The sequence below is a fragment of the Haemaphysalis longicornis genome, unplaced genomic scaffold (assembly GCF_048455015.1).
Source record: "Haemaphysalis longicornis isolate Haplotype H1 unplaced genomic scaffold, Haemaphysalis longicornis Haplotype H1 scaffold_4, whole genome shotgun sequence".
NCBI classification, from domain to species: Eukaryota; Metazoa; Arthropoda; class Arachnida; order Ixodida; family Ixodidae; genus Haemaphysalis; species Haemaphysalis longicornis.
The window spans coordinates 3705898-3731763 of NW_027526361.1; the positions used below are offsets into that span (position 1 = coordinate 3705898).

The following is a 25866-nucleotide window of genomic DNA, read 5'->3' on the forward strand; positions in this document are numbered from 1 at the left end:
ATCTTCATTTAATCATTCATTTCTTTTAACAGCCACATGCATACTACTATGCAAATACTCCCGCTCGTGCTCACTTTCTAGTATTTTGAGCATGGGCAGCTCTTTACCACTTCATAGTCATGCAAACTCACCTTTGAAATCTACACACCCAAACAGTTATTCCATCCCGAAAGCTACTGTGTGACTCAGTGCGAGACAATCCATTGAATGCAAAAGGTAGACAGGAGAATGACAACATGACGTGATATGCGCATTTAATAAACATGTATATAAAATTCATTGTACAATGCAGTATGTCCAGCAAAAATTGCATAGCAATGCTCCTTCTTTCCAGCTCCTCTTCCAAGTATAAATACAAATGAGATTCTCCTAGACGTCCTCTGCTTTCACTATGATGTCTTCGGCACCTGCAACGGGAGTAAAAATCACTTCATATGCATGAATGCAGCAGAACACCGAATATGAACTTCAGGCTATATGTTAGCCCGGGCACACAAACACCGGAAAGAGCACTTGACTCAACAGTGATGCCGTTAAACATAGCTGGATTGGTTCTTACGAGCATTTATCCGAAACTAGCATAGAACGTAAGCAATGAACACAGTGACAGGCAGTGGAAGGAAAGGTCCGCGAAGTTCTGGGACCAGTTGATGTTAGACCTCGAAACATTGGATCCGCAGTTAGCTTCAGATGGCTGCTGTCACTGGTCAATCAACCAGGTCGCCACAGCCAATGGGAAATTTTGACGACAGGTTCTGGCTAGGCTTCCCCGGAGATGCTGCTTTTTTTTTTTTTTACCAGCCAAGACAAGAAATGCTCTAGTGATGTTGATGCATAAAAAAAAATGGTTCAGGTTGAACACTTCTAAACCTCGTTATTACAAGCGAAAGGAAGGACTATGCACATGGTCTTTTGTGAAAGATTGCCTTTGCCGAACGAATACAATAATTTCACAGCCTGTTGTCTAGCTACATCTACTGAATTGTCCATGGTCGGGTCCCAGTCAGGCTGCGCGTGCAATCAAAGCTCTTTTGGAGTTTCTTCGGAGCACGGAACTGGACAGAGTTTTGTGATTGAAAATTTTGGCCGCATCAAATGACATCATTTCGTTTCCACATTTTTTTTCTCTCTCTTTTTTTTTCGTTTTGTTTTTCTTCTCTCATCTAGCGTAGCAAGCCAGCCCAACGGCTCGGCTAACATCGCTGGTTTTCATTAAAGTTATTCTCTCTCTCTCTCTCTCTCTCTCTGAATTCATCCTTTTGCTTGCGCTGAGAAATTCAGTGCAGGCGAAGCGAGACGAAAGGCTCAGCTTGCACGCTAGCAGCTGAAGGCAATTAATGACCTTGAAAGATGTAGCACTGTCGCTCTAAAAGAGAAGGACGAGAAAGTGAACAGTCTAACTTGTTGCGGCTGTAATTGAAAGATTCCTTTGCACTCATGGGGGACTGGGTGGCTGTTGTATGGCCCCAACGTCACTTCAGCGAACAGCGCTGCCCGCAATGAACTGCTCGTCAGTGGAATGAGCGGCGTACTGGTGCATGGTTTTCCTTAGTTCTGCTGTGGTGCGGCTTGCAAAGCACAGATAACCACCACACCTTTTTCCGCTCAATACATCTTGAAAGTGGAGGCAACCTTTACGAGGCATGCCGTGTGCATGCCTTACTCCCATACTGAGGAATTACAAACAGCAAACGGGGAAGTCGAGCTGGAGGTGCAAGTCCGTTCCGTTGTGCGAAATTTTCATGCAGCATTGTTGCCTGCGTGTAGTTTGGTGCATCGAGGAATACACTGCAGCTAAATGCAGCTCCTGCAAAGCCAGCGTATGCTGCGGTGCTGGCCTTTGGCAGTTGAAGAAACACCATCGCGCACGAGTGAAAGACAGAGTTGGGGTACCTTCCAAGATGTGCACCTAAAACAAAAAGGCTGAGGGACAACGATGCGTAACGATGCATTACTTATGGTAGAAACGTGGTTAATTTCACAGAAATATGTTTACAACAGTCACCGGGAATTGTTTCTCGAATAAATACCGCATGACAGTAGAACGTTATTGCTTGACGCAGGGGTGAAAGCGGGCTTGAGCCTTTTGGAGCAGCTCAGGCAGCAGGAATAATGCTGTTTTGGAGCAGCTTTGCAGCAGTGAAAGGGTACTTTTGCATCAGCTTTGGAGCACCAAAAGGTGAATTTTGGAGCAGTTTAAGTCTGTTCGGGAGCAGATTTTTAAGGTCACACACCATTTATTTGCAGCTTTTAATTTCTGGTAAGCACAAAAAAAAATTTAAATGGCTTTAACTAACATTCGTTTAATATCAAGTAAAGTACTTTTTCGACAAGTTAGAAAAATACACGTTCCCGGAATTAAAGAATCATAGTTGACAGACCAATCACCAAGAAAAAACTAGAGATAAGCGACACTTTAAATAGCTGCACCGAACCAGACTTCAGACAAGTGAAAAATAACACCATTTCAACAAGAAAAACACTAGAGATAAGCGATGCTTTAAACAGCTGCACCTATTTAGACTTCAGACAAGTGAAAAATAACACCATTACAGCCATGAGAAACAACCAAGAGAACATCAGAGCTAGGTGAAACAATCTGTATTGAACCCAAGATAGAAGTTCACCTTCATTCTACACCTAATGACACTATAGACATGAAGAAGAAAAAAAACCTGAGAGAGGAAGAAATTGAGGAAAAGAAACTAAGACAAAACTAGAGCTAATCTGAACTGAACCTGACTAGGTTCCAGAGAAAGTAAAGATAATTGAAAAATCATGTTCACAAAAAAAAAAAAAAAAAAAAATATATCCTAGCATATTAGTATTCCCATTGTTGACCAAGTAGTAATATACATGCTTCTAAGCAAAAATACTGTGCAAGTGTGTCACATTTATCCAAATAGTGAACATACCAGTGTTTATGAACTTTTTTTTAAGCGTAAACAGCAGGCTTCCTGGAGGGAGAATGGGGGAAAGGACACTCCCCCCCCTCGCAAGAAACAGGCGGCATTGGGCAACACCTACGGAGCTGATTACTTTTAAGAATCTCCCCTGTTGCTTGTGCCATGGCATCGCACCCATTACCTCATCCTGGTGGACAGGGCACGGTAGCATCTAACCCATGGAATGGCAAGCACCCTTCGATAAGATGAAAGTGTGTGATGGTCCAACTGAACAATAAAACTATTGAACTTTTCGCTTTTTACACTAAGCAGAAAGATTGCAATGACGGCTGGTGCCAACACAGGCATCACGGTGCAGCGCTGTGTGGTGAAGTTGCATTTCAGGCCAAAGTTCACGCATCACCTGCGCCCCAAGGTCACTCCAAGTCCTGCAAATTCGCGCTGCCATTTGGAGACCGGGAAGTTGTGATGAGCAACTCCAACTTCTGAGCATCCTTTAGGGCAGGTGTGCTTAGTCATGCTGGTCCCAGGGAACCCTGCTAAGCTCCGTTAAGTGCCAAGGAACTCGCCGTGGCCATTTTTCATTCTGTTCACACTACATTCACATGCCATAAATTCAAAAGGAAGCAAGCTTGCTTGCTTTTGAATTTATTGCATGTGAATGTCGACTTTACGCGAGCGCGTAAGCTAGCGGCACCTATCTCCAAACAGGAGAAATGCGCATGGGGTAATATAAGGCCGAGATTCAAGTGCAATAGTTTGACCACACGGCCCCTTTTCGGAGTGTGGCTGGCTACAAGCTGCTGCCGGGATTTATTGCGCAGCTCGCGCCTTTGTGTTATGCACTGAGATGTGCTTATTGACTCTCGAGCATGAGTAATGGAGGTTCCTTAGATCGATTGCACCTCGGGTTCATCATTTAAGTTGCTTGGCGAGTCCGGAACAAGGGAAAATTTATCAGTGGCTTGTGGAACCCTGAGGAGTGAGTGGCCTGCGGAACCCACTTTGAGAAGCCATGCTTTAGGGAGTTCACCAGAGCGTCCCATGTCGTGAATGACAGCTGACCTGCAGTGATGTGATAGCTGCACCAATTGCGCCTAACTGCGCCGAGAGGTAAATCCTGCTACATCCTGATACAAGGACTCTGATTTCATGCAATCTGCGCCACTCTTGCGCCGAAGCTTCGTTTCGCCGGGCTTCCTCGCACACGCCACATCGAGCCACGCCACGCCACGTTGAAGAGGAGGGAATCTTGGGAGTGTTTTCTGCTCGCGAAAACGCGCCGCACACGCCACAGGTGTGCCGCTCACCCGCACGCTGCGTGCGGCGTGGCCGGCGCCGGCAACATGGCGCCGGCTTCAGTCGCAAAGTGGTGTGGGGATCTTGAGCGACTGCGTCGAACAGCTCTCTAAAATGCTGCTCAAGGCACACACGAAGTTGCTTGTGCGGTAAAGGAGCTTATAATGGGGGCGAAAACGGTACTATAAACCATCATCCACGCCGCTAGTGAAAGCGCCCATGCAATATCTGCCGGGGTAGTAAGCCTAAACATCTGTCTGAGCCAGCTGGCTATCTCGAGCGCTTCCAAACTTCCGCCATGAGGCGCGCGCCTCCCCACTGGGCCAAGTCGGCAAGCTCCTCCCACTGCCGCGCGCATCGCGCATCAGTTTCTGACCGAGGTAGACGGTGGTGCAGGTGCGACATCGTCGATGCGGGTGTGAAAATATCGCGCTCGCAACGCCGACGCGCACGAATCGCGTGTAAAAACGCGCTGTGTGGTTCACGCTTTACTATCTGCTTTGCAATAAAGCTTGGCGAGTTAGTACAAGACTGGGATAATTCGAGATTAATGGGAGAGGCCTTTGCCCTGCAGTGGGCGTAGATAGGCTGTGATGATGATGATGATGATAGCTCGGCAGGAGTTCACGTGACTAACTCCAAGGGGTCGAGATGGAGAGGGCATTGCAAAAGCAGCTTGCTGGAAAGGGGGAAAGGGACAAAAGTTTAAGATGGCTTAATTTGGGACCGGTTCATTGAACAGTTTTGAGCTTCGACGAAAGTGATCTTGCCTGACTCAACATGTCGTTCAGGAGGAACGCTACAGGAGCGCTTCAGGAAAGAATTTTATGATAAAACTTTCTTTGCAAAGCTGCCTTCGTGAAGAATGTGGCCGACATTTTCACTGATTTTTTTGTCTTCGTTTCAAATAGGTTAGCTGTTGGTCCACCTACTCAATGATCATCATAGGTGACCCTCTTTCACAAACTGGGTGGGCGCTTCATGAAGACAGTCTTACCGCTCAAAAAAGCCAGAGAGTTGCCGTTGTTGCAAACCTAGTCCCCTGCAAATTGGAAAGCGAGTGTAGAAGTCGGAGAGGACATGTAGCACGCGATTTCATCTTGGGAACCCGGAGAGAAACAGATATTTGGGCTGGGCGCTAGAAGTTTTTGCATATAATGCACTCAGTACATTGTCGCGTGTCGCTGTGTTCCGTTCATTATGGTTTTACGAAACGTTCTGTAGCCTACCGATTGGAATGCTACCCCTATAGTCATTTTTTAAATAAAACAAAATTCTTTCATGATCTGTTGGCTCATGCAGTGAATGCATGTACACACTCCCACAAACTCTTTCGGTGCTTAAAGGAGCCATGAAGAGAAAACACAAGTTTGGTTCATTCAAAAGATTGTCTCATTAGAATCATACTGACACCACTTTTAACGTAAACTTCGCTCAAAGCAGCTACATAATTAGGAAAAACGGGAATGGTCATGCGACCCACCAGCTCATTTCCCGCAACAGAACCTATGATGTGACATGAGCTAAGCTCTGCGATTGGCGGAGGCTGGCAGAAGCAGACGCAAATTAGGTAGAGCTTACAAACTAGACGAACGAGCGATTTGCGCTTAAATTTAGGGCACGCTCTTTACAAAGCAATAAGAATGATGGGACAAACAGTGGAAGTTACGAAAGCACATGTAAACATAGAAGTACTGATGCGTTCTGCTGTTCGTACTGCGCACAGCATGCTTGGTTTAGCTGCACAGCACTACGGGGCTTGGGGTTGTCTCAGACGACACTGGCCGATTGACGCAAGCAACGGTGTCTTACGTGACCCCATTTGTCGAGCGAGCACTGTTTCAGGGAACGAATATTTTCTCCCAGAACAAAAACAAGCCAGGTTTAAATGCGGGCAAAAACAAACCAAACGCTTGCCACGGTATGGTGGCGCCACCTAGGTTACGGAACGTAAAGAAACGCGGGAACAAACCAACACCGCTGTACAGGGTGGAGACAACCTTTGAACGGTCCCGTGCCGCTGCAATTGGGCCAACGGGCTCAACGCGTTATTCTTTTCGTTTCCCACGAGACCTAGCAACGCGAAACAGACAATATGATTCAAACTTCTTCAGTAAACCCCGTTGCGGCGATAATTTTAGCGCGGTTTTGACACAAATGACTTGCTTCGGCGGCGAGCGAGCAACCGAAAATGGCGGCGCCAGCGTATACGTGCCTCTACCCTGTACGGCGGATGCGTGAATGAAGGTACTCTAGGCTGCAGAGCGGTCGGTTCCTATGATGTCATTTGGGACCACGAAAACGCACGATTGAGTGGGAAAATCAAAATTTTAACCTAAATTGTTTAATTTCTCAGTGAATAAAGCACCGTTTGTATCCGGACAAGTGCTGGGGGCACTATAAAACACGAAATCTTTCGAATAAAACCAACTTGCATTTTCTCTTCATGGCTCCTAAGTCTTGAGTCATTTCATAATCACTGCTAAAAGACATCTGTGTGGCAAAAACACATCCACACCGAAGGAATTTTACGTGTTTAAAAAACTCTGTGTGCCCAGGATGCTGCTTTTGGGGCTCCTCTCGGTTGTTTTGCTCCCCTTCTAGCAATATTTCTCAAATCTTAATGCTCGTTCTGGCTGCTCCAAAAGCTGATTTTGCTGCTCCAAAACCTACTTTTGGTTGCTCCAAAATGACTCCACCCAATCACATCGCTGAGCTGAACAATTGAGTGCCTTCAATTTCAAGAATTGAGTGCCTTCAAATTTCAATTGTCTGCATTTTTTCCCACTTCACCAACCTTGCATTTTCTTGGAGGCAATTAACCCTTTGAGGGTCGAATTTTTTCGCCAAATGCGCCCCCCCCCCCCAGGGTCGATTTTTTTATTGCTGATTTAAATTCTAAGGACGAATCTATATAGCGAAAAAATAATCAAAAATTTTTTTGCATGACCGTAAAGTGACAAAAAAATCCTTTGTGTTGTTACATACATGTGATTTATTATGGCATTACACAAGAAAAATTCTAAATAAAAACGAGAGAGTAACAAGCCGGCACCTTTTGAGTGGATCAAAATCAGATAGACATCAGTTTCGCGGGCGCAAAAAGCGGGAAGCGCCTGGAGGAGATACTTAAGCCAGCCACTGCGTGCGTGCCAATGCGCGCGGCCGGATGCAGGAGTGATAGACGGCACACCGCTCATAAAATACAAAAAGAAAACAAGAAAAGAGCCTCATCAGTTTCACAGGCGACCTTTGTCTGTGGCAGGTGCAAGAAGCAAGAGGCGCCCGGGTACCCGGTGGGCGATACCTAGCGCGCCCCCTCGTTAGCAGATGCGCAAGCGATACCCGGCGCGCTGCTGAAATAAATCATAAAAAAAAAATAAAAAGAAGAGCCATCGGCGCAAGAAAAATTTGACGTATTTCCGAAGCGTGGCAGCACACGCCAAGCGAGGGAAGTTGGCGAAAAAGGCGCGCTTTTTAAAGATACAAGCGATACCGTACATGTACGTCATTGACCATTTTGAAAGTGTTTGCCGATGCCGTACATGTACGGCCGTGACCCTCAAAGGGTTAATGCCTAAACCTAGACAGCCAATCACACGAGAGCGCGGGATTGGAATACTTGATTTTATCAGTTCGTTCTCGGTTCTCCTTTTCTGTTTTTAAACACGCATGAAAGCACATGATACGTAGAATTGTGACATTAATTTTCAATATATTTTTATTTTCATGCATTTTCTGCAGCAAACGTTAGCTGCCAGGTTTAGCAGGTTTGGCTGTAACTACGCGAATTGGGAGGTTTCTGTTGCATTTGGTTACATGTTTTTTTTTTCACTTATTTACATTTTCTCTTATAGCGATAAATGTATTGACAGGGGGCATTGCATGGAGTGCATTGAGATACTTGGCAAAGAATGCTTATGCATTAAGAAACACAGGCTGACAATAACACTCTGCTACATTTGTTAACACTTTGGCCATCTATCAGTGCCAGCCTTTATGCCCCGCAAGTGGTAAAAAGGGGAGGGGAGGGGGGAGGATTTGTAGATTGGGCTGTTTGGTGGTTGAATTACCGTATTTATTCGAATCTAACGCGCACCTTTTTTGCAGGGAAACTAGGTCCCAAAATCACATGCACACTACAATCGAGTACAACTCAAAACTGCGGCACTGTATCGCCATCGATGTTTCAAGATGGCCACTTGACTGCTGAACGTGTAGCCAGCGCTTCGTAGTTGGCGCATGTTTGCCTTTGTTGTTTGCGTAGTCTTTTTTTTTTTTTTGCGTTCCTTTGTTTTTTTTGCCATAGAATTTCCCACTGCGAAGACACGGCAGGTCCTGCTGCTTCATTTTAACGATGCTACGCTTAAGAAGAAAGTAATCTTGTGGGCAGAAAGCGATGGAAATTGGGCTGCGTCATGTTGTTGTTGTAACTCTATTAGAAAGGAAGGCCAAAGGCCAGGTGGGGGGGGGGGGAAGGAAGGGAATGGGGATGGCGGAGCACAGTTCTTATGATGCCGTCTTCAAGGGTTCTCTTCAGAAGTCGTGCAGGCCACTGCTAAATTGCCCGTACTAGGCCGCTTGTGCTTCCAGTGTTTCGGAGACTCGCGTGCGGGACTGGCGCAAACAGAGAGAGAAAATTTTTGCAAGCAAGGCGACACGGAAAGAGTTCAGCGGACCCAAGAGGGGGCGACATCCCCAAATAGAAGACGCGCTGGTGGAGTACGTGCAGCAGCAGCGAGCAGCTCAGAGACCCATAACAACAGAGCCACCGGGGTGGCACTGCCCCGGACCATCGTCGTGGTGACTGTCTTGCCAGCAATAACCAGCACATTTCATTTCGTGCCATCTTTGTAAAAAACCTTGCTTGTTCCAAGCGAGAAAAAGTTGCATTTTTGTATTAAATAATGAAAGTCTAGTGCGCATTACGAGTGAGGACATGGCATTTTTTTCTTCTTCGGATCGCGAAAAGCGGGTGCACGTTACAATCGAGGGCTTGTTAGATTCGAGTAAATATGGTACTTTTGCTGATGGAAACAAAGCCCAAAGCTCATGGTTACAGAAAGAAATCGTAAACTGCCACGACGTTTCCACGTCCACACGGTAATCGGACTCGTATGCAAAGGCCTTTCCCTTCAATGTACACGCATCAAGATATCCCACTGTCAAAGGGGCTGTCATGTGTCAGGGCACCCCCCGAAAAGGGGATGCCCCAAAACCCCCCCAAAAAAAGAAAAGGACAAAGCAACCGAAATTTGAAGTGCGCGCCAGGAGCGCACCAATGAGCGAACGCCAGCGCCAAAACACCGAGGCATCATGGGCAAATATGGCAGTGCACTGGTCACACAGTCAGAGAACGCCACGCAGGAGACCAGTGGCGTGATGGCCATATATGAACATGGGAAAGGCAAGGAGCCAATGAGAGTGCACCACGAGAGAACCCAGAGGGGATAAAAGCGGGGCGCACAAAGAGAACGGGGAGGCCAGAAACCAGGAGGCGGCAGGAACACGTGAGCTTCAAAGAACGAGAAAAGGGGGACGTGGCCAGGCCAACGACGATGCCTAGGTGCACCCCGAACCCGTGTCTTCGTGGCCCCAGCGGCATTGGTCGGGCACCTGCGGCCAACGTCCACGCTCTGTCGACCTTCGCCTCGACGGCCCCGAAGAGCTACGTTCGTGCCGAGCCTACCTGGGACATCCAGCGGAAGCGGCTACCAAGGGGTAGCCATCGAGGAAGCATGCTGCCCAAGGCATGACCACGCGCGTCGACCGCCGGCATCAAGGACCTCCAGCGGGAGCTGGAGGTCCTTGGAGCGTCTAAGGAGCGACCGCGTGCATCGAGCGCAGGCACCAAAGCGAGGCGAGGATGGCTACCACCGAGTCGCAGCCACGCAACGGGTGCGACACGTCAGCGCCGACGACAGCGGGGTAGGTCAGTCCACTAGGGACCCCTGTCGTAGGACACAACTAGAGACTAATTGTACCTCAATTAGGACAGTGCTATGGATTACTAATGAGTGTATTTGAATGAATTATGTAGAAGTTTTTGTTGAGATTTTCGGGTTTTGATTTGAGTTGTATTTTGGAGTTGTTAGTTAGAGATGTGTGTTTATCGGTTGTGTGTAGTTTATTTATTGAGGGCTTTGCTTTAGGGTTTGTCGAGTGTGCATTAAATGTACGTTTTGTTAAACACAACAACGGGTTTCCTGCGTTCATCTCTCTGAGCTGGTAAAGACAACCTCACCATCGGTTCACGTGACAGGGGCCATGCAGACAAAACACAAGTCTGGTTAATTCGAACTATTGCCTCATTAGAATTATACTAACACCACTTTTAACATAAACTTTGCTCAAATAAGCTATATAATCAGGAAAAAAGGGAATGGCCACGCGACTCACTAGCTTATTTCTGGCACTAAAACATACGATACCATATGCACGGCCATGAAATTGGCTGAGGCCGGCAAAAGGAAACGCAAGTTAGGCAGGGCTTATAAGCTTGCAGAACGAGCTATTTTTGCCTTAGTGCAATGCACTTTCATTTTACAGCAGTAAGAATTGTAGGGTGAAACAATTAAAGTTACGAAAGTACTTGTAAACATAGAAGTACCAGTGAGTACTGTTGTTGGTACTGCGTGCACTATGCTTGTCATAGCTGCACAGGAGTGCGGCGCTCTGGGGTTGTCGCAGACGACACTGGCCGATTGGCGTGGGTGACATTGTCGTATTTGACCTTATTTGTTGAACATATCCCATGTTTCACGGAACAATTACTACCTACCGCAACAAAAACAGGCCAAGTGCAAATACGGTCAAAAACAAAGCAAAGGCGATTAGCAGTGCGGAGCAGTATGGTGGTGCCATCTAGGAGGAATGACGGAAAACAAGGCTCCGCAGCCCACTGCAGGCTGAACAGCTCAGTAGAAGTTGGCTTGAAGACCCGTACATGTGACGTCGCAGACGTCACAACACACACAGTTTGGCGGTAGAATCAAAATTTCAACTGAAATTGATTAATTTAATTTAAATTGATAAATGTGGCTATCACCATCTCGTGAAGGTAGACGAATCTGTATATTGTTTCTTTCCATGAAGCGGCGCTGCCTGGTGGACCAGGCGGGAAGGTAGTCTTTGTATATGTCAAACAGTAAGCAGCTGCTTTGGCATTTTTCTTGTTGCACTGGAGGTGTTGCATCAGCAGTCATGGCGTCTAGGAATCATACGCCCTTGTCACTGAAACAAAAGTTGACTAGATTAGCGGCCGTCAACAGGGACCCGAAAACGAAGCGGATTGAAATCGCAACTAAGCTAGGACTGCCCACATCAACCCTCAACACAATCTTGTCCAGGTGCAAGGGGACAGAAGCCAGTGCAGTAGTGTTCAGGGCGGGGACAAAACAGGCCTGTGGAGCAAGGAAGCATCTCCAACTTGAACGGAAGCATCCTACGAGAAAAGGCCACGGAAACTGTCGAAATGCTCGGCATCAAGAACTTCACTGCCTCTCGTGGGTGGATTGGCCGCTTCTGAGCTAGGCACGGCCCCTCCTATCGGCAAGTGAACAGGGAAGCGGAAAGCGTCAACCCAGCTGATATCGAGAACTGGGCCATTCTGCTTCCAGCCATTACACCGCATTTGCTCGAATCTAGGCTGCCCTCGATTTTAGGCCGACCCCCGAAATTTGAAAGGTCAGAAAATAGATAAAAAAAGCTTACTTCAAATGTAAGCAGAACGAAAAAAGGCACTGTTCTGAGACTTTAACACCCACTTTATTACGCTTCCGGCGCTTGTCGTAGCATGTTCAATGCTCACTCATTGCTGTCGTCAACATCGAGGGCACCGCTCACTCAACCAGTCTCGTGGGCTCGTACGACGACGTTCTTAGGTAAAACTTCCCCAGCTGGAAGAGTCTTCCTCTTAAAATTAATGTATGGCGGCAGCTTTCACCCATTGGCTGTGCAACACAACATCACGGTGGTGCGCTGCTTCTTGTAGCCTGCAGTTTTGACTTTCACTTCTTCCGCACCCTTCTCGTTCACGGTGCAGGTCACTGGCATGTCGAAAACACCAGGGTCTGATCGGCGTTACCAATCTGGCCCAGCCAGTACTCCTCTTCCTGCCGCTTCTTGATGACAAAGCCTGGAACGCGAGTAGCTTTTCCTCGAAGTCAAGGTGTAGTTTTAGGCACACGGACGTCTGCCGTCGCAGGCCGACACCGAAACGCTTCATAAAATGAGTGACCCGCCCCTGCTGGCCGTGAACTGAGTCCGCGCGATGCTTCGAATGTTTACAATCTCCCTCGCCTTCGCCTGTATTACCTCCACCATCACAGGCACTCCACCTTCTCTTTGCTGCCAGATAAAGTCAGCAACTTCTTTCTCCGACCTTTCTTGCGTCCTGTGAAGGCCATTCGCTTGGAAGCGCGGCTGAAAAGTTTGTTCCGCTGCTTCCGCCATCGGCGCAAGTTCTTCTCATCGACACCAAAGTTGCGCTGCGCTTGGAGGTTTGAAGTTCTTTCGGCCTCCAAGACTTCACCTTCCGCTTTAATTAAAAGCTGTGGTGTAGTGGCACCGCTTGGTGGGCGCCATTGTGCCGCGAAAACGGGAGCTTCTTGAGGTCATGCGGCGACAAACGCAAGCAAGCACGGTACGGTGAGAGCTGGGTTCACAACGTTTAGACAAGCAAAACGGAGCCTGCAAGATGGTGGCCGCAAAATGACGTCGAGTGACTAGCAGGGTGACAGGAAAGCCCCATCCTCGATTCTAAGCCGCCCCCCGACTTTCGTAAACGGCTTTTTAAAAAAAAGTATCGGCCTAGATTCGAGTAAATACGGTGAATGCCTGCGACTGACGCGATGTTCATAACGCTGACGAACTTGCCCCTTTTCTAATAAGGTTCAGCCAGCAAAGTCACTAAGCATGAAGGGAGAGCCTTGCCACAGCGCAAAGGTGAGCAAAGAAAGGATCACTGTGTTGCTCTGCTGCAATGAGTATGGCAGCAACATGATTACGCCATGGGTAATTGGCAAGGCAGGGAATCTGCTGTGACTCCAAAACATCACCCGCCTGCCTTGCGTCACAAAAACAACACAAAGGCACGGATGATGTGCAGTTTTGTTCAAGCTCTTCCTCCACTACCTTGATGAAAGGCTCGGCTACAAAGCGCGCAAGAGCCTGGTACTTGTGGACAATTGCACGGCACACCCGAAGGATACATCGTTTCTTCGCCATCTTTGGGTTGCGTTTCTTCCAGCGAGCACGACAAGCCAGCTGCTACCACTAAACGCAGGCATCAGAAAGAATGTGAAGCACATGCACAGAAAATGCATCATTTGGCGTTTCCTAACTCGTGTGTCCCAAGGCAACGACACGGGGAAATTGCCACTGCCAGACGCAATGCATTACCAAAATACATCATGGGAGAACGCAACGCGCCAAGTGAGAAACTTTCAAAAAGTGTGATTTCCGATGTCTGTCAGAAGCTGATGAGCCCAAACCCAGCATGAGCGGCGAGGATAAGCTATGCGTGAACGACGACGACGACATGGACAATGAACTGCGGTCGACAGGGGCAGAGTTTACGTTTGAGAAGTTTGTGGCCATGGACAACGACGTCCCAACATACAGAACACTAGCCTTGGAAGACATCGTGGCGGAATCACGCCACGAAGCAGTGCCGGTGCTGGGCAACACTTCCGACAAGGATGGCAGTGACGACGAGGAGGAATAAGTGGTGCCTCCAGCAGCCACATAAGTTCAGGTCGGAGTCGGCTTGGAAGCAGTGCAGAGCTACTTTCCCACGAAGGACAATCTCAATGTGGACAAAAGTTTGCACTGTTTAGAAAAGGAGCTCTTGCTCTCAAAGGGTTGCAACATGCGCCAGCAGACGTTGAAAGACATGCAAGGGTGAAAAAGACCATTAAATGCCCATGTTCGTCTCTCAATTGCTTTTCCTACAGCAGCAGATCATACGTTTTCTTGGATAGTATGTTTCTTCCCTGCGTTTTTTAAAAGCGTATAAACGATGTTTTACGGTCCTTTAAGCTTTTACAAGTTAATACTAATACTAATGATTTTATTTGTGCTCTAATCGGCTGGATCCAGGCGTACAGCACCGCAAAAAGACCCCATATCAATGAAGCCCATGCACTACCTTAGACGCGTCCTAGTTTATGTAGCCATTAGTGCATCTAAGAACTCAACGCATCTTCCTAGATTTCATTCCACCACACATATCCACTCACAACACCTGCTAAACAAACATGACAAAACCAACAGAGGGCTGCATGGTCCAATGCGCTCATAGTCAAAGGCCCATTCCAGTGACAAGGGAAGCGCCAAGACCCGGTCCCAACACAAGACATTACCTGTAAACTCCTGTGGACATTATCTGCCCACAAGCCACATTTGAGAAGTGCACCATCATTGGGCACAGGCGTGGACAATGAGCAAGGGAAATATTTTGAGCTTTTGAGATGAACAAAGTTGCCTTTCTGACAAACTTGCCACAGACCACCTCCCATTCCCAGTGCCCTTTGAAGCAATACAGCTACGCTGTCAGTCATGCTGCGCATGTCCACTTGCCAAACCCCATCCTTACGCTGTTTTCTGTTCAGTAAATCAAACTGCCATACTTTGATGCTCCTGGGAAAACCAGTACTCGAGGCGAATTTCCAGGGCACTCAAGGACGAGTTGTAGGGCTGCGCGATGGCATCCCTTCCACAGCCCTGGTCAGCATGAATGAAGCAACCAGTAAGCAGAGAAGCCTCGTGTCCTTACTTAAATCCACTGGGCTGATCCTGTGGCCATTTGAGATCTGTGTCACTATGGCAGCGGCGTACTTCTCCCTGGACAGCTCCGAAAGCTGCAACAGAGCGTGCAAGCACAAGCAAGCACTGTCGACACTGGCACCACAAAATCCGCTAAACATGAACTCTTTGGCAGCTTCCTCAGAGGCTGCCGATTACGAACATCTCCGAAGCAGTGTACTCCTGTCAATAGCTTCACTCCAGGGCCCGTTTGCCCGTACGCATAAGTTCCCGATTAAGTTCCCGCTTACGAATCAGACGCCTATAAGTCGAAGTCGGCCACGGCAAATAAGCCGGTTGCCAGAAAACCCGACGGAAACGCTACTTAACCGAACGTTTGTTTCAGTTTCGGACAAACGACTTATTACCTAGACAGCGCTGAAGTCGTAGTTGGGAACTTATTCCCGAACTTATCGCGTTCGGGCAAACGGGCCCAGGAGCCATTTAGGGTAAATTAATTCACACTGCTGGACACACGGGCCAGCACCACGATGATGCACAATTAGTAGAGCCCTATTAGGTGATGCCCTCAGCAGGCGTGGGATTTGAAAGTATTTCTTTCTTCAACTAAAAGCTCAGCACCATGCTTCATTATTGAATAGTGCACGACATGCAACTGATAAAAAAAAATCCTTTACCTTAAGAGCAAATGAAGACATTCAAATGTAGAAATTAACTGCTTGTTCCAAGTAAATATTAAAAAGAAGGGATTTTTTTTTCTCAAGAAAAAGCGACAAACATAACACAGCACTGCCACATGCACGCACACACACACACACACAAAAAAGCACCCCCTGGAGCAATGGCCTTCCTTTGAGCAGACTTACCTCAATTGAGTCCAGAGGATTTATGGTAATCCTACTTTGTGTGGTGAAATAATCCCCATTTCCCATATGGCCATTCTGCTGTAGATTGCTGTTGTGGTCGCTTGTGCCTGCAAATGAAACAGAAGAGAACAGTTTTGATAACACACTGCCACAATACATTTCTAGCCCGAATTTTCAAATGACATGCACTTGTGTTAAATTTTGCTGCTACAGTCGAATCCCGCTACAACGAAATTGATGGGACGCGCGAAAAATTTCGTTGAAGTGAAAATTCGTTGAGGCGAAATCCACTCCAACACACCACGGAAAGGCCCGAAAAATAGCCCCGTATGTTTCCGCATCATTGGCAGCAAAAAACAATGTTTAGAAAAAGGAGTGACACGCAATAACGTCATGTTTATTCGGATAACAAACATACCAATGGTTATCTGTGTTCACTGCACGCAAAGAACGCGTTACAGAGGGGGGTGAAGAAATGCAGGCGCAAAACGTATTGCTGCACAACAAGGCGTGCCCACCGAGCTGATTACTTGCAGATAGCTGCTAGGCCGTCGGAAGCCCCCCTCTCGCTTGTGGCAGGAGCAGTGCCGTTACCTTATCCTCTGACAGGGCACCGCAGCTACTGACCTTGGCAGGCACGACGCGCGCGCTTGCATTAAACATGACTGTGCGCTCGCGACTAAGATAGGATGACTTGGCTTCAAGATCAAACACGCAAACATGATTTTTGCTCTTGGCTATGAAGAATGGTAGAAGGAAAACGGCAAGGACAGCTGCTCACGAGTCACAACGCATACATGACGGCGCCGCGCCAGCAGCGGAGCACATTCGTGCGATTTCAATTGGATACAGATTGGCTGTAGCTCCGGCTTGGCGAAGCGGGCCTGTGCCTCATGTATAGATGGCCAGCCACATCGTTATCACCATCAAACAATGGCGTCCGCCTATGAGTTTTTTTTTTTTTTTTTTTGGGTGGTGGTGTGGGCGCATCGCGCACGTTTTCGGTGAAACTAAGCGTCCTGAATGTTTAAAAAGTTAGAGATAGCTGGCGCTATGCTTATTTTATTGTAGAATAATTGTTCAAACCCAGCCCAATTCATCGAAAATTTCGTTGAAGCGAAAGCAAGCCAGACAAATGGTTCGTTGTGGCGAGGACTTAGTTGCATTGACTTCTATGGCTAGCTGACGGGGAATTGGAAATATTTCGTTGAAGTGGAAATTTCGTTGAAGCGGACTTCGTTGTAGCGGGATTAGACTGTACTATCAACTTTAGTTGACTGAATTTCGAATAGGCCCCCCGAGGCCTAAATTACGGCCAGATCACGTAGCTTGATGCATACCGCACAACACATATCCGCTTTCACAAAGGGCACATTAAACAAAAACCTCAGACTGTGCACTTTTTCGGTAAGCCTCCTTCACAATGAACACTATACTTGGGTGCAACTCAACGGAGCACTGAAGCCAAATTTTGACACCTAAAAAATGATACAATTGGCTTCACTAGTATGTGAAGATGCCTCACAGAAATTTTTGCAGCGATCCGAGGCTGGAATCAGATCGAAAATCGATTTCAATTGTATCGGCCGCGAGCTGCCACGAATCGGCAGCACAAGCGCTATCAGTGTGACGAAACGTCTTCCGCCGTGTCTGGCTGGTGCAGGGTGATGTCGTGTGGTCGTTTTGGCAACCGGAAACGATAGCCTGCGCTGCTGTTGTCGGTGGTCTTCGTTTCAGCAGGAGGCGTGGGTGCACCTGTGTGAGCAATGCTTGTAAACCTTGCGCACTTTGTGTGCTCCGCGTCTTTGCTCTTCAGTTTGTAGCCGGCGCATGGCGTTGTCTTGCACTGGTGCCGAAAGCTGTGTGGTGTCTTATCTGAGCGGCCTGCGCGCGTCGCCGAGCTCACCAAAGTTCTGCTATGGCAAGCTCAGGGAATGCAATGTACTGCTCGTGGAAGCCTGTCCGAGCAAATCGACAGACGGCGCCAAGATGCATTATTTTCCATGTGACGACGCACAGTGCGAAATGTGGGCTGAGTTAGTGTGCGGCGGCGGCCGCAAGAACTGAGACTGAGGGCTGATTGGCGTATTCATGGGAGGTTGTGGCCATTACTACACCAGGGTGGCCAATCCTGCTCTGGTGAGGGAGTGCGTTACTGGCAATGGTCGCCGGGATAAGGCCACACCCCAAGCCCCCCGTTCTGCAATTCCAGCAACACACGGATTTTTTTTTTAATCCGGTGGGAATTGTGCAGCACCGGGATTCAAGCCACGGTCCTTCTGCACGCAAGGCGGATGCTCTACCTCTACGCCACCGCCGTGTCTCTGCGTTTTGGACTTAATACGCTTGTAAACTACTGCAACGACGACAAACAAACTAATGTAAGAAAAAGCAGACCATATCATGCATTCATAGCATCTCCTTTCAAGACGCACGTGCCCATTGACATCCGGGTCCGTCGGTTAGGTGGAGTGATACCGTACATGAGCTACTCTTGTTCGCAAGTATAAAAGTTGCTGCAGACCATACATCCCAATGTGTTGCAGTGACTTACTGAAGTGAGTGAGGAGAATTCTAACAACTGTTAGTTTTACGAGTTCTTAACTTTAATGTAACTGCTTCTGCCTGTCTTTCCATTATTACTCACGTGACTGCAGAATGTTTCTGCATAAAAATTTCCTAGCCCAAGCCAAATACTAAAGGCACAGAAGAAAAAGCAAATAAAACAACACTAGAACAGCCTCAATAAACTAAGTAAATCATTCAGCACAAAGCATCATGGAGATGGTCCACTGTTAGCAAGGTTGCATGTGCTCCGGTGGTAAAAAAGTTTATCCAGAGCCTTTCATTACAATGTGCCTCAACAAAGCCTAGCTGAAGCGATTGTGGCAGTCCGTGCATTGCAGTGTCAAATCATATTTGTAAGTCTTGCTTACTGATGTGCATGGTTTTTTTACATTTACCAAACACTGTAGCATAGAAAGTGCTTTTAAAATTTTACTGTCAATACATATATATAAGGCCATCCACATTATTACTGGCCAAATTCAACATTTCATTTCATTCATTTACACCTGAAAGGGTATTACATAAGGGGGGTGCGTGGGCTCTTGGCCGAAGTATTGTCAGCGTTGCAACACATACAAAAAATACGGCGATGAGAACAAAAAGAATACAAGATTAACGAGGTGACATGAAACTCATTTCAGCAAACGGTGTTAATCAGGGTAATTGAACTGACAATGTGGCTCTCCGACGTGCAAGTGCAAGTCAACACAGGGTGCGTAATACGTTATTGTGCAGCTGGGTTCTGACATCATATCTATCCTCTCTTGCTTATGGAAATTAAATTTCTTGTCGCATTTTTACTGTGTAAATATGAAGGTAAAATTATTTAGACCTAGCGTGTTTAATTACATTCCATATGCCATCAGCAAGTGAAATACCTCGTTCATGAGTATTAATTAGAGCACATGATTCATAACCACCCTAAAGAGTAATAAAGAGCTGATACCAAAGTTGTGTACATCCTATTATTGAACGGTAAAGCTACTGTTTATGCCAGCATCAAGTATAATAATGGGGCATGCAAAAAGCATTACTGTAATCAAACTAGTTAGCAATTAACTAGTTAGCAATTTTCATGCAACAGAGCATATCGGAGTACTTTTAAAATTTTCAAAGTGTTGGTAAAGAAAGTCAGATAAATAATTTTAGTGCTGTAGGTGTTTTCTTTCTTTTTCTTTCAACTTGTGATGCTGCTTAGCGCGTGCTTGGGGCCTGTCACACCCCCCAAAAGAGATAGAGAAAAAAATGCCGTGCATCAAACACTCGCTCACGGATTTTAGTTCCATTGTTACGTTCAAATGTCGATATGTTCACAGTAAGCGATAGCGTTTGCAATAACTATCGCTTTAGTCGGAGAGAATTTCCAAGCGTCTGTTGCCTTCGTAACTTGTTGCGACATCCAAAAAGAGAGAGAAAAAAAAAAAAAAGATACGGGCAGCAGAATATTCGAAGCAATGTGCCCTTCGTTCGAAATTGTAGCGCAATTGAACGAATTGTTCTTTAAAAAAAAAAAAAAAAAAAAGACTGCCACGAAAGCGCTGTACAACTGCAGCGATCGAAATGAAATGATGCCCTGGCCTCTGTAAACTTGCGGATGTCGATAAACGATTAGTTCTCACTTGCTGCTCACTGTGGTCTGTGCCAGTCGAGGCCATCTGGTCCCCTGGCATGACATCACTTCACTAGCGCGGCACGAGCAAACACGCAGCCAGCGTGCCAGCCAGGAGCCACCAGGAGCAGCGAGCCGGCGGCCGCCGTGCGAGGGCAGCTATGTTCTTAATTAAGGAGCTCAAACGCCCTGTGCCGAAAGCATCCGCCATGTTTACATAGCCTTGTTTAGAGCGCCATCAAGCGGGCGTTCTCGGTAGTTCACGCCGCCGCCACTACACTTTTCTGGCAGTACAGGCAAAGCTAGACCTTTGCTTCTCTAAAATCCTCCCTGTTCTGTGATCAAGTTCACTCATGCGTTTTGGGTTTCATCGTTCCAGCAAGCACGCGGCAAAGCATTTGCGAGTCTTTATGAGCCGTGAGCAAAGCAAAGCTTGGCTACTCTCGTTCAACGGTTTCGCCGCGGATGCGCGAGTTTACCTTTTGACCGCAGACACACCCCCTGGGACACACCCCTTGAAGCGCATCATGCGACTCACCGAGCCTGCTTTTGGCACTGAGCACAGGGCCCTGTTTTCAGTCGTTCTGCTCAGCTAGCGGCGGTTGCGGCCGATCAGCTGATAGCCAGCCAACCACCCCCACATCCTCCTACGCATGCGCCGCTGGGTCATCTCGGGCTACGTGACTCATTGTGCCTGGCGGAGAGGAACGGTGCATTCGCCGTGAATAAAAGCGAGGCTGGGCCTCCTTCTGTGAGCGTTTCACTGGAACAAATGGTTTTGAGCTGTGGTCGGCAAAACAGCTACATCAAAGGTTAACCAAAAGAAACCAAGCCTCAAACAGACTAAGCCAAGCTTTTGCTTTGCATAACCAAGGTTAGCTGACTTAAGCCGCAGCCATGTGTTCTCACTCCAGCGTCCACAATTGTGCGTGCCGGCGGCAGCTTCTGCCTCGGCCAGAAAGCGACTTGCGCCGCACGCGGCAGTGGGAGGAGCCTTGTGACTACCGCCAATCGGGAGGTGCGCAACCTATGGCGGAGACTTCGAAGCACTCGGGGAAGCCAGCTGGCCATGCTAGAAACGATTAGGCTTACCATCATGGAGGATATTCGACGGGCGCTTTCCTAAGCGGCGCGCATGACGTTTTGCAGTGCAAATTCCCCCCACATTATCAGTTTTCTTTCCCGCATAAACAACTTCGTTTGCCCGTGTGTTGTGTTTGAGTGAGCAGTTAGAAGCGGTCACTGGAGCTACCCGCATCGTGCGGGTGGTCTTTGCGGCTGCGTCAGTGCACCTGTGGCTTGCGAGGCGCGTTTTTGCGTGTTTGTGGTTAACGCTGATGCCTGCGTAAACGATTAAGCTCAGACAGAAACAGAAACAGTGCGCCAGCAGTGTATGCGCACCACGTTCCTGTTTGCAGGAACCGCTGCATGCGGTTAACACTTCATTTTGACCGTGAATTTCAATGTAACGAAGTAACTCCCGAATGCTACCGACTTGGTGAGATCGAGGCTGGACTGTATACGATGTGCCCTGCGACACAGACAGCCCATTTACCTGTGGGTGTTCCCCACTCCCACCACACTGGGTGCGCTCACCGTGCACGCATGTCCTCTTGTGCCTGTGGCGCAGGACAAAGAGGAGCGCGAACACCGCCCCCACCAGCAGCAGCACACCGGCCACCACGCCGAGCACAATGTAGAGCAGGTCCTTGTCCCCGGCCTCGGACGGTTCCAGCAGGTCCGGCAGGGGAGCCACCTTCTTCTCCCCGACGGAGGGCAGGGCTGCAGGAAAGCGGGGCGAGAGCGTCAAGGGCCAACGACAACCCTGAAACCAAGCAAGTAAGAAAGCACAGGAACAAGCCCGCATTCCCAGCACTTGGCAAAACCCGGCGGCATTCCAGATAAATCTAGTTCTCTTTCTTCATGTACACAACAGTCCAATAGACCCAAACTGTATCATCAGCACGCGCAAGTTTCTTGGCAAACTGTCACAAATACAACAGTACAGTCTCGTCCACTTATAACAATGCGCCTCGAGCGCTGCCTGTATGGGTGCCACTGAACTACACCTAGTCTCTCGTTTCAAAAGCAGTCGTGGGAGGTTCCGGCCCACTCACCACTGTCGCCGCTGCTTTTGAGACATGTTCACGACTGAGATTTACCTTTTGTATGCGTTAAAAATACATATTTATGTGCAGCAGTCCCTCTGTTCCCAAATGTGGTGCACCTACGAGAGTGAAATATTTCTGACGCGATCTCAGTGTGGTACAATCGGTCCGTATAAGTGCCAGGCGTGCGTCACAGGCCAGCGTCGTGAAACCAGCATATGCGTGGAGCTTATTGTAATTCCACTGTTCTGAATTTTACTAACAGTATTTCCATTACGGTTATACACTACAATGTAAATCGGTTGTGTGCTTACATAATCTAGTGAGCACTCATACCTGACTGTGCCATTTAAACTTCATACCTCAGATATTGATCACTACCCTGGACAAGCCAATGTGGCATAAATTTCAGAAACATTCTACAAAATAAGTACGATGGATAACGCAAAATCCTACGCAGGAATAAGCACACGACAAAAAATATAATGCTGGGTCATCTTGTCGCGCGGCCAGCGCTCACAGTCGATTTTCCACGAGCAGCGTGGATACCAGCTTGTGAGTAATCCATGTTCGTGACCAAACACTTCTTCGAAACATCGTCATATGACACAGGGATCCTGCAGAATCTAGCACAAACTGAAATCAGAGGGCCTTATCAGATACCACTCTTCCAACGACACCGTTTATCGCTTGTGAACAGCATACTTCAAAAAATGCATCCGCCGAGTGATCAGCTGTTCGTTGAAGTCAAAAAACAAAAGGAAAGTGAACCCGCAGCTTGTGTGTGCGATTACTGAAACGTACATTCCTTGATTTCGCTACGCATTTGTACACAAGCATAGTGAAGTGTGTGCCCCCCCCCCCCCCCCTACGTCTTTAGAAATAGGTGCATTTCGCATCAGTCATCCAAAATATTCTATCATCACTTGCAAATCCATTTTTCAATTTAAACAAGAATGGGAGCGTTCGCTTCTGCGAGCGCATGTTATCTTTTTAGATGCGAAGCATCGCATGCTCATGCTCATGCTGTGCCCCTCCCTCCCTTGCCGTTGTTGTCCGCCGTCTGCACACCCACTGCGCATTCCTGGCCAGGCACCGCTGATGATGATTGTGGCAGGATGCCCCTAGGGATTGGCCAACCAAACAATCCATCACGAGATAGCTTTGCGTTCAACCACCGTCGTCATCTTCCTGTAGGGGAACACTGATTAGTATGCGAGGCATTCCTCCTCTCCTCTCCAGGATAGCGCAACGATGGGCAACACCTGCGGCTCTGCACACGATAATGGGTTAGAGACGCGACGGTAGCCGCTGCATACTCTGCTGGGGGCGCCACTGTAGCTCCGCGGTATAAATGACTTTAACAGAAAGTGCTGTTGGGCTAGTTGGTACACACTAAATGGGAGGCATAGCGCAAGAAAGATGAAGACAATGGCAAACGTGACAGGCCTGTCACGTTTGCCACCGTCTTCCCCTTTTTTGCGCTAAGCCTCCCATTCGGTATAAATGACGCGCGTGCGCGCTCCGCTCCCCTCATTCTCCTCCCGCAATGCTGCGATTGAACTGAAAACTAATGAGAACTTGAGTCAATACCATGGCTGCTTCGCATACTACTCAGGGTTCCCCTACGGGCAGATGGCGAAATTTTTTTTTACAGTTATAACTGACGTGACGCCCCCCATTTCTTTTTCAAGTTTTGCATTGTGTTTTACTTAATGTTCTAATTTCTTGTACAATTCTCTTGACGTTGTAACGATGTTGTTTTTATGTCCTTTTTTTGCACTTACTCGACTTGTTGAGGTATACATACAACATGATTAGTTATTGTATAACTTTTGTCCGTTATTTTGTTATAATTTCCGTACAAGCCCCCCTTACCCAATGCCCTGCTGGGCCTGTAAGGTACTTTGAATAAATAAATAAATACAGGTAAACCTGGATGTAACAAACCTCTATTGAACGAATTCCTGGCATTCACAAAGTTTTTCAATTCCCCATTGCCACCGCCATAGAAGCTCATGTGTTTCCGACCTCTACGTAACGAAGGCGTTGTGGCGGCTAACCTTGATGTAATGAACCCGCTCAGCTGATCGGCTATTTGCATTTTAATTGAAAAATCGGCCTGAGAAAATGCGCTAATCTGCCGATTACCTGCACTATTTGAAGAAGCCAGCAGCTATGAAAACGTCCAGAATCGCCAAAAACAAAATTCGCCGTGGTGGTGATGATGAAAGCACTGGCTAGCGCCATCTTGTGGCTAACATAGCACCAACTTGAGGTTGTGTAGCATGACATATGGCAAGAAAATCGAGGGGTATACCCAAGTGCCAAGGAAAGCCTGTAGTTATAACTAACACTTGTTTTAGGCGGGTTGCGAAAAAAAAAAAAAAAAAAAGAAGCGGAGCTTACACGATTTTATTCGCATACAAGCAAGGTCGCACTACTACTACTTATTTGCAGAAAAGATAATATGGTCAGTGGGCTTTGTTTGCTGCACGCGAAGCTGGCACACATCTTTTCCAAGCGCCTCTATAGATGCTTCACCTAGCTGAGCAATGGTGCCGATAGTTTCCGCCTAAGTCCTTGGCGGAAGCGAAGTCCCTGAGGGACTGTATCACCTCCTGCAAAGACCCTACCTGAATAGGCAGTGTAATCGCGTCGCTTGAGCGTCACCGTCCCCGCTGTGCACAGCACGCATCCATGCACAGATTGCCTCTTCAGTGAGGCACTCTGCTGCTTTTAAAGTATCTGCCCCAATGTCCCTTCTGCAGAAAAACGGAGGCAGTTGAAGAGGCAGCCAGTCAAATTCAAAGCGGTGCGCATGTGACCAAAGAGGCGAACAAAGGCGAATGCACGAGCGGGCAAGTGGACGATGCCAAAGCAAAGGCGCCGGGAGGGGAGTTCGGAAGGAAAACTGTGCTCGTTTTCTGAGGGGTGGAAGGGATGCGAGGCGCATGCCGTCTGAATGGATATCTGGAGGCAGGTCAAATTTTCAGTGCGTGCTGTAACCGGATTCAATCGTTAGATCCGATATCACGGCACTGGAACATTGTAATAGGTGGTTTATTTTACCATAGAATGCATACAAAAGTGGACAGTGCCACTGCTGTTCATCGTTATATCCAATATATTGTTAAATGGTATCGTTATACGTGGACTCGACTGTATTGTGAAGCCCAGAAAAACAGGTTTCAACACATTGTCGCCCTGTAGTCTCTTCCCTAGTAAAAAAATTACGCCCACCTCCCCTCGCGGGAACCCTGGTGTGATGCGACGCTGAGGGGGGTTCAAGCGCAAGCGGAGAGCAACCGTCGACTGAAAGGCCGCCGGAGAGCGGCGCACCGGTTATATGCGCAGCGCGCCCGAAGGAGAGGAGACCGCGGAGAGAGAGGGTACTGCACATGCGCAGCACCGCGCGCAGCGCCGTCCACCGGCGGAGTGAGAGCGCGCTGGCCGCACACCTACAGATGTTGAGAGAGTGTGTTCGCTCTCACCTGGGCACGCGCCGGCGCCAGTGCGTCTGCCGCAGCTATGACACAACACAATCCACTTTAATCCAATCTAATCCAAGTCAAGCCAAGCCAATCGAATCCAAACCAATGCCCCTCGCGAGAGAGTGTTCGCTGTCGGAGAGGAGAGGCGGAGAGTGGAAAGGCTGCGGACAACGGACGCACGCAGGAAGGACAGGGCCGCCGACAAGAGATGCTCTCAGCGTTGCATCTAAAAGCTCGCCTGCATGGCTA

General features: G+C 47.9%; 1 protein-coding gene across 3 annotated transcripts in view; it reads right to left on the reverse strand.

Annotated features, from left to right (window-relative positions):
- Positions 1 to 237: 237 nt before the first annotated feature.
- The window catches only part of LOC144178126 (interference hedgehog-like), a 67258-nt gene continuing 41629 nt past the window's right edge, over positions 238 to 25866 (reverse strand). The window contains exons 14-18 of one of the 3 annotated variants that reach the window (XM_077705671.1): positions 21612 to 21797; positions 15839 to 15945; positions 14983 to 15067; positions 5203 to 5247; positions 238 to 407 (exon numbers count right to left, since the gene is read on the reverse strand). In XM_077705671.1, coding sequence (XP_077561797.1) covers positions 5240 to 5247; positions 14983 to 15067; positions 15839 to 15945; positions 21612 to 21797 — 386 coding nt within the window. In that variant the 3' untranslated portion in view covers positions 238 to 407; positions 5203 to 5239. Of the gene's footprint in view, positions 408 to 5202; positions 5248 to 11288; positions 11439 to 14982; positions 15068 to 15838; positions 15946 to 21611; positions 21798 to 25866 lie in introns of those variants that run through there. The other 2 variants (XM_077705669.1, XM_077705670.1) reach the window with 2 other exon arrangements.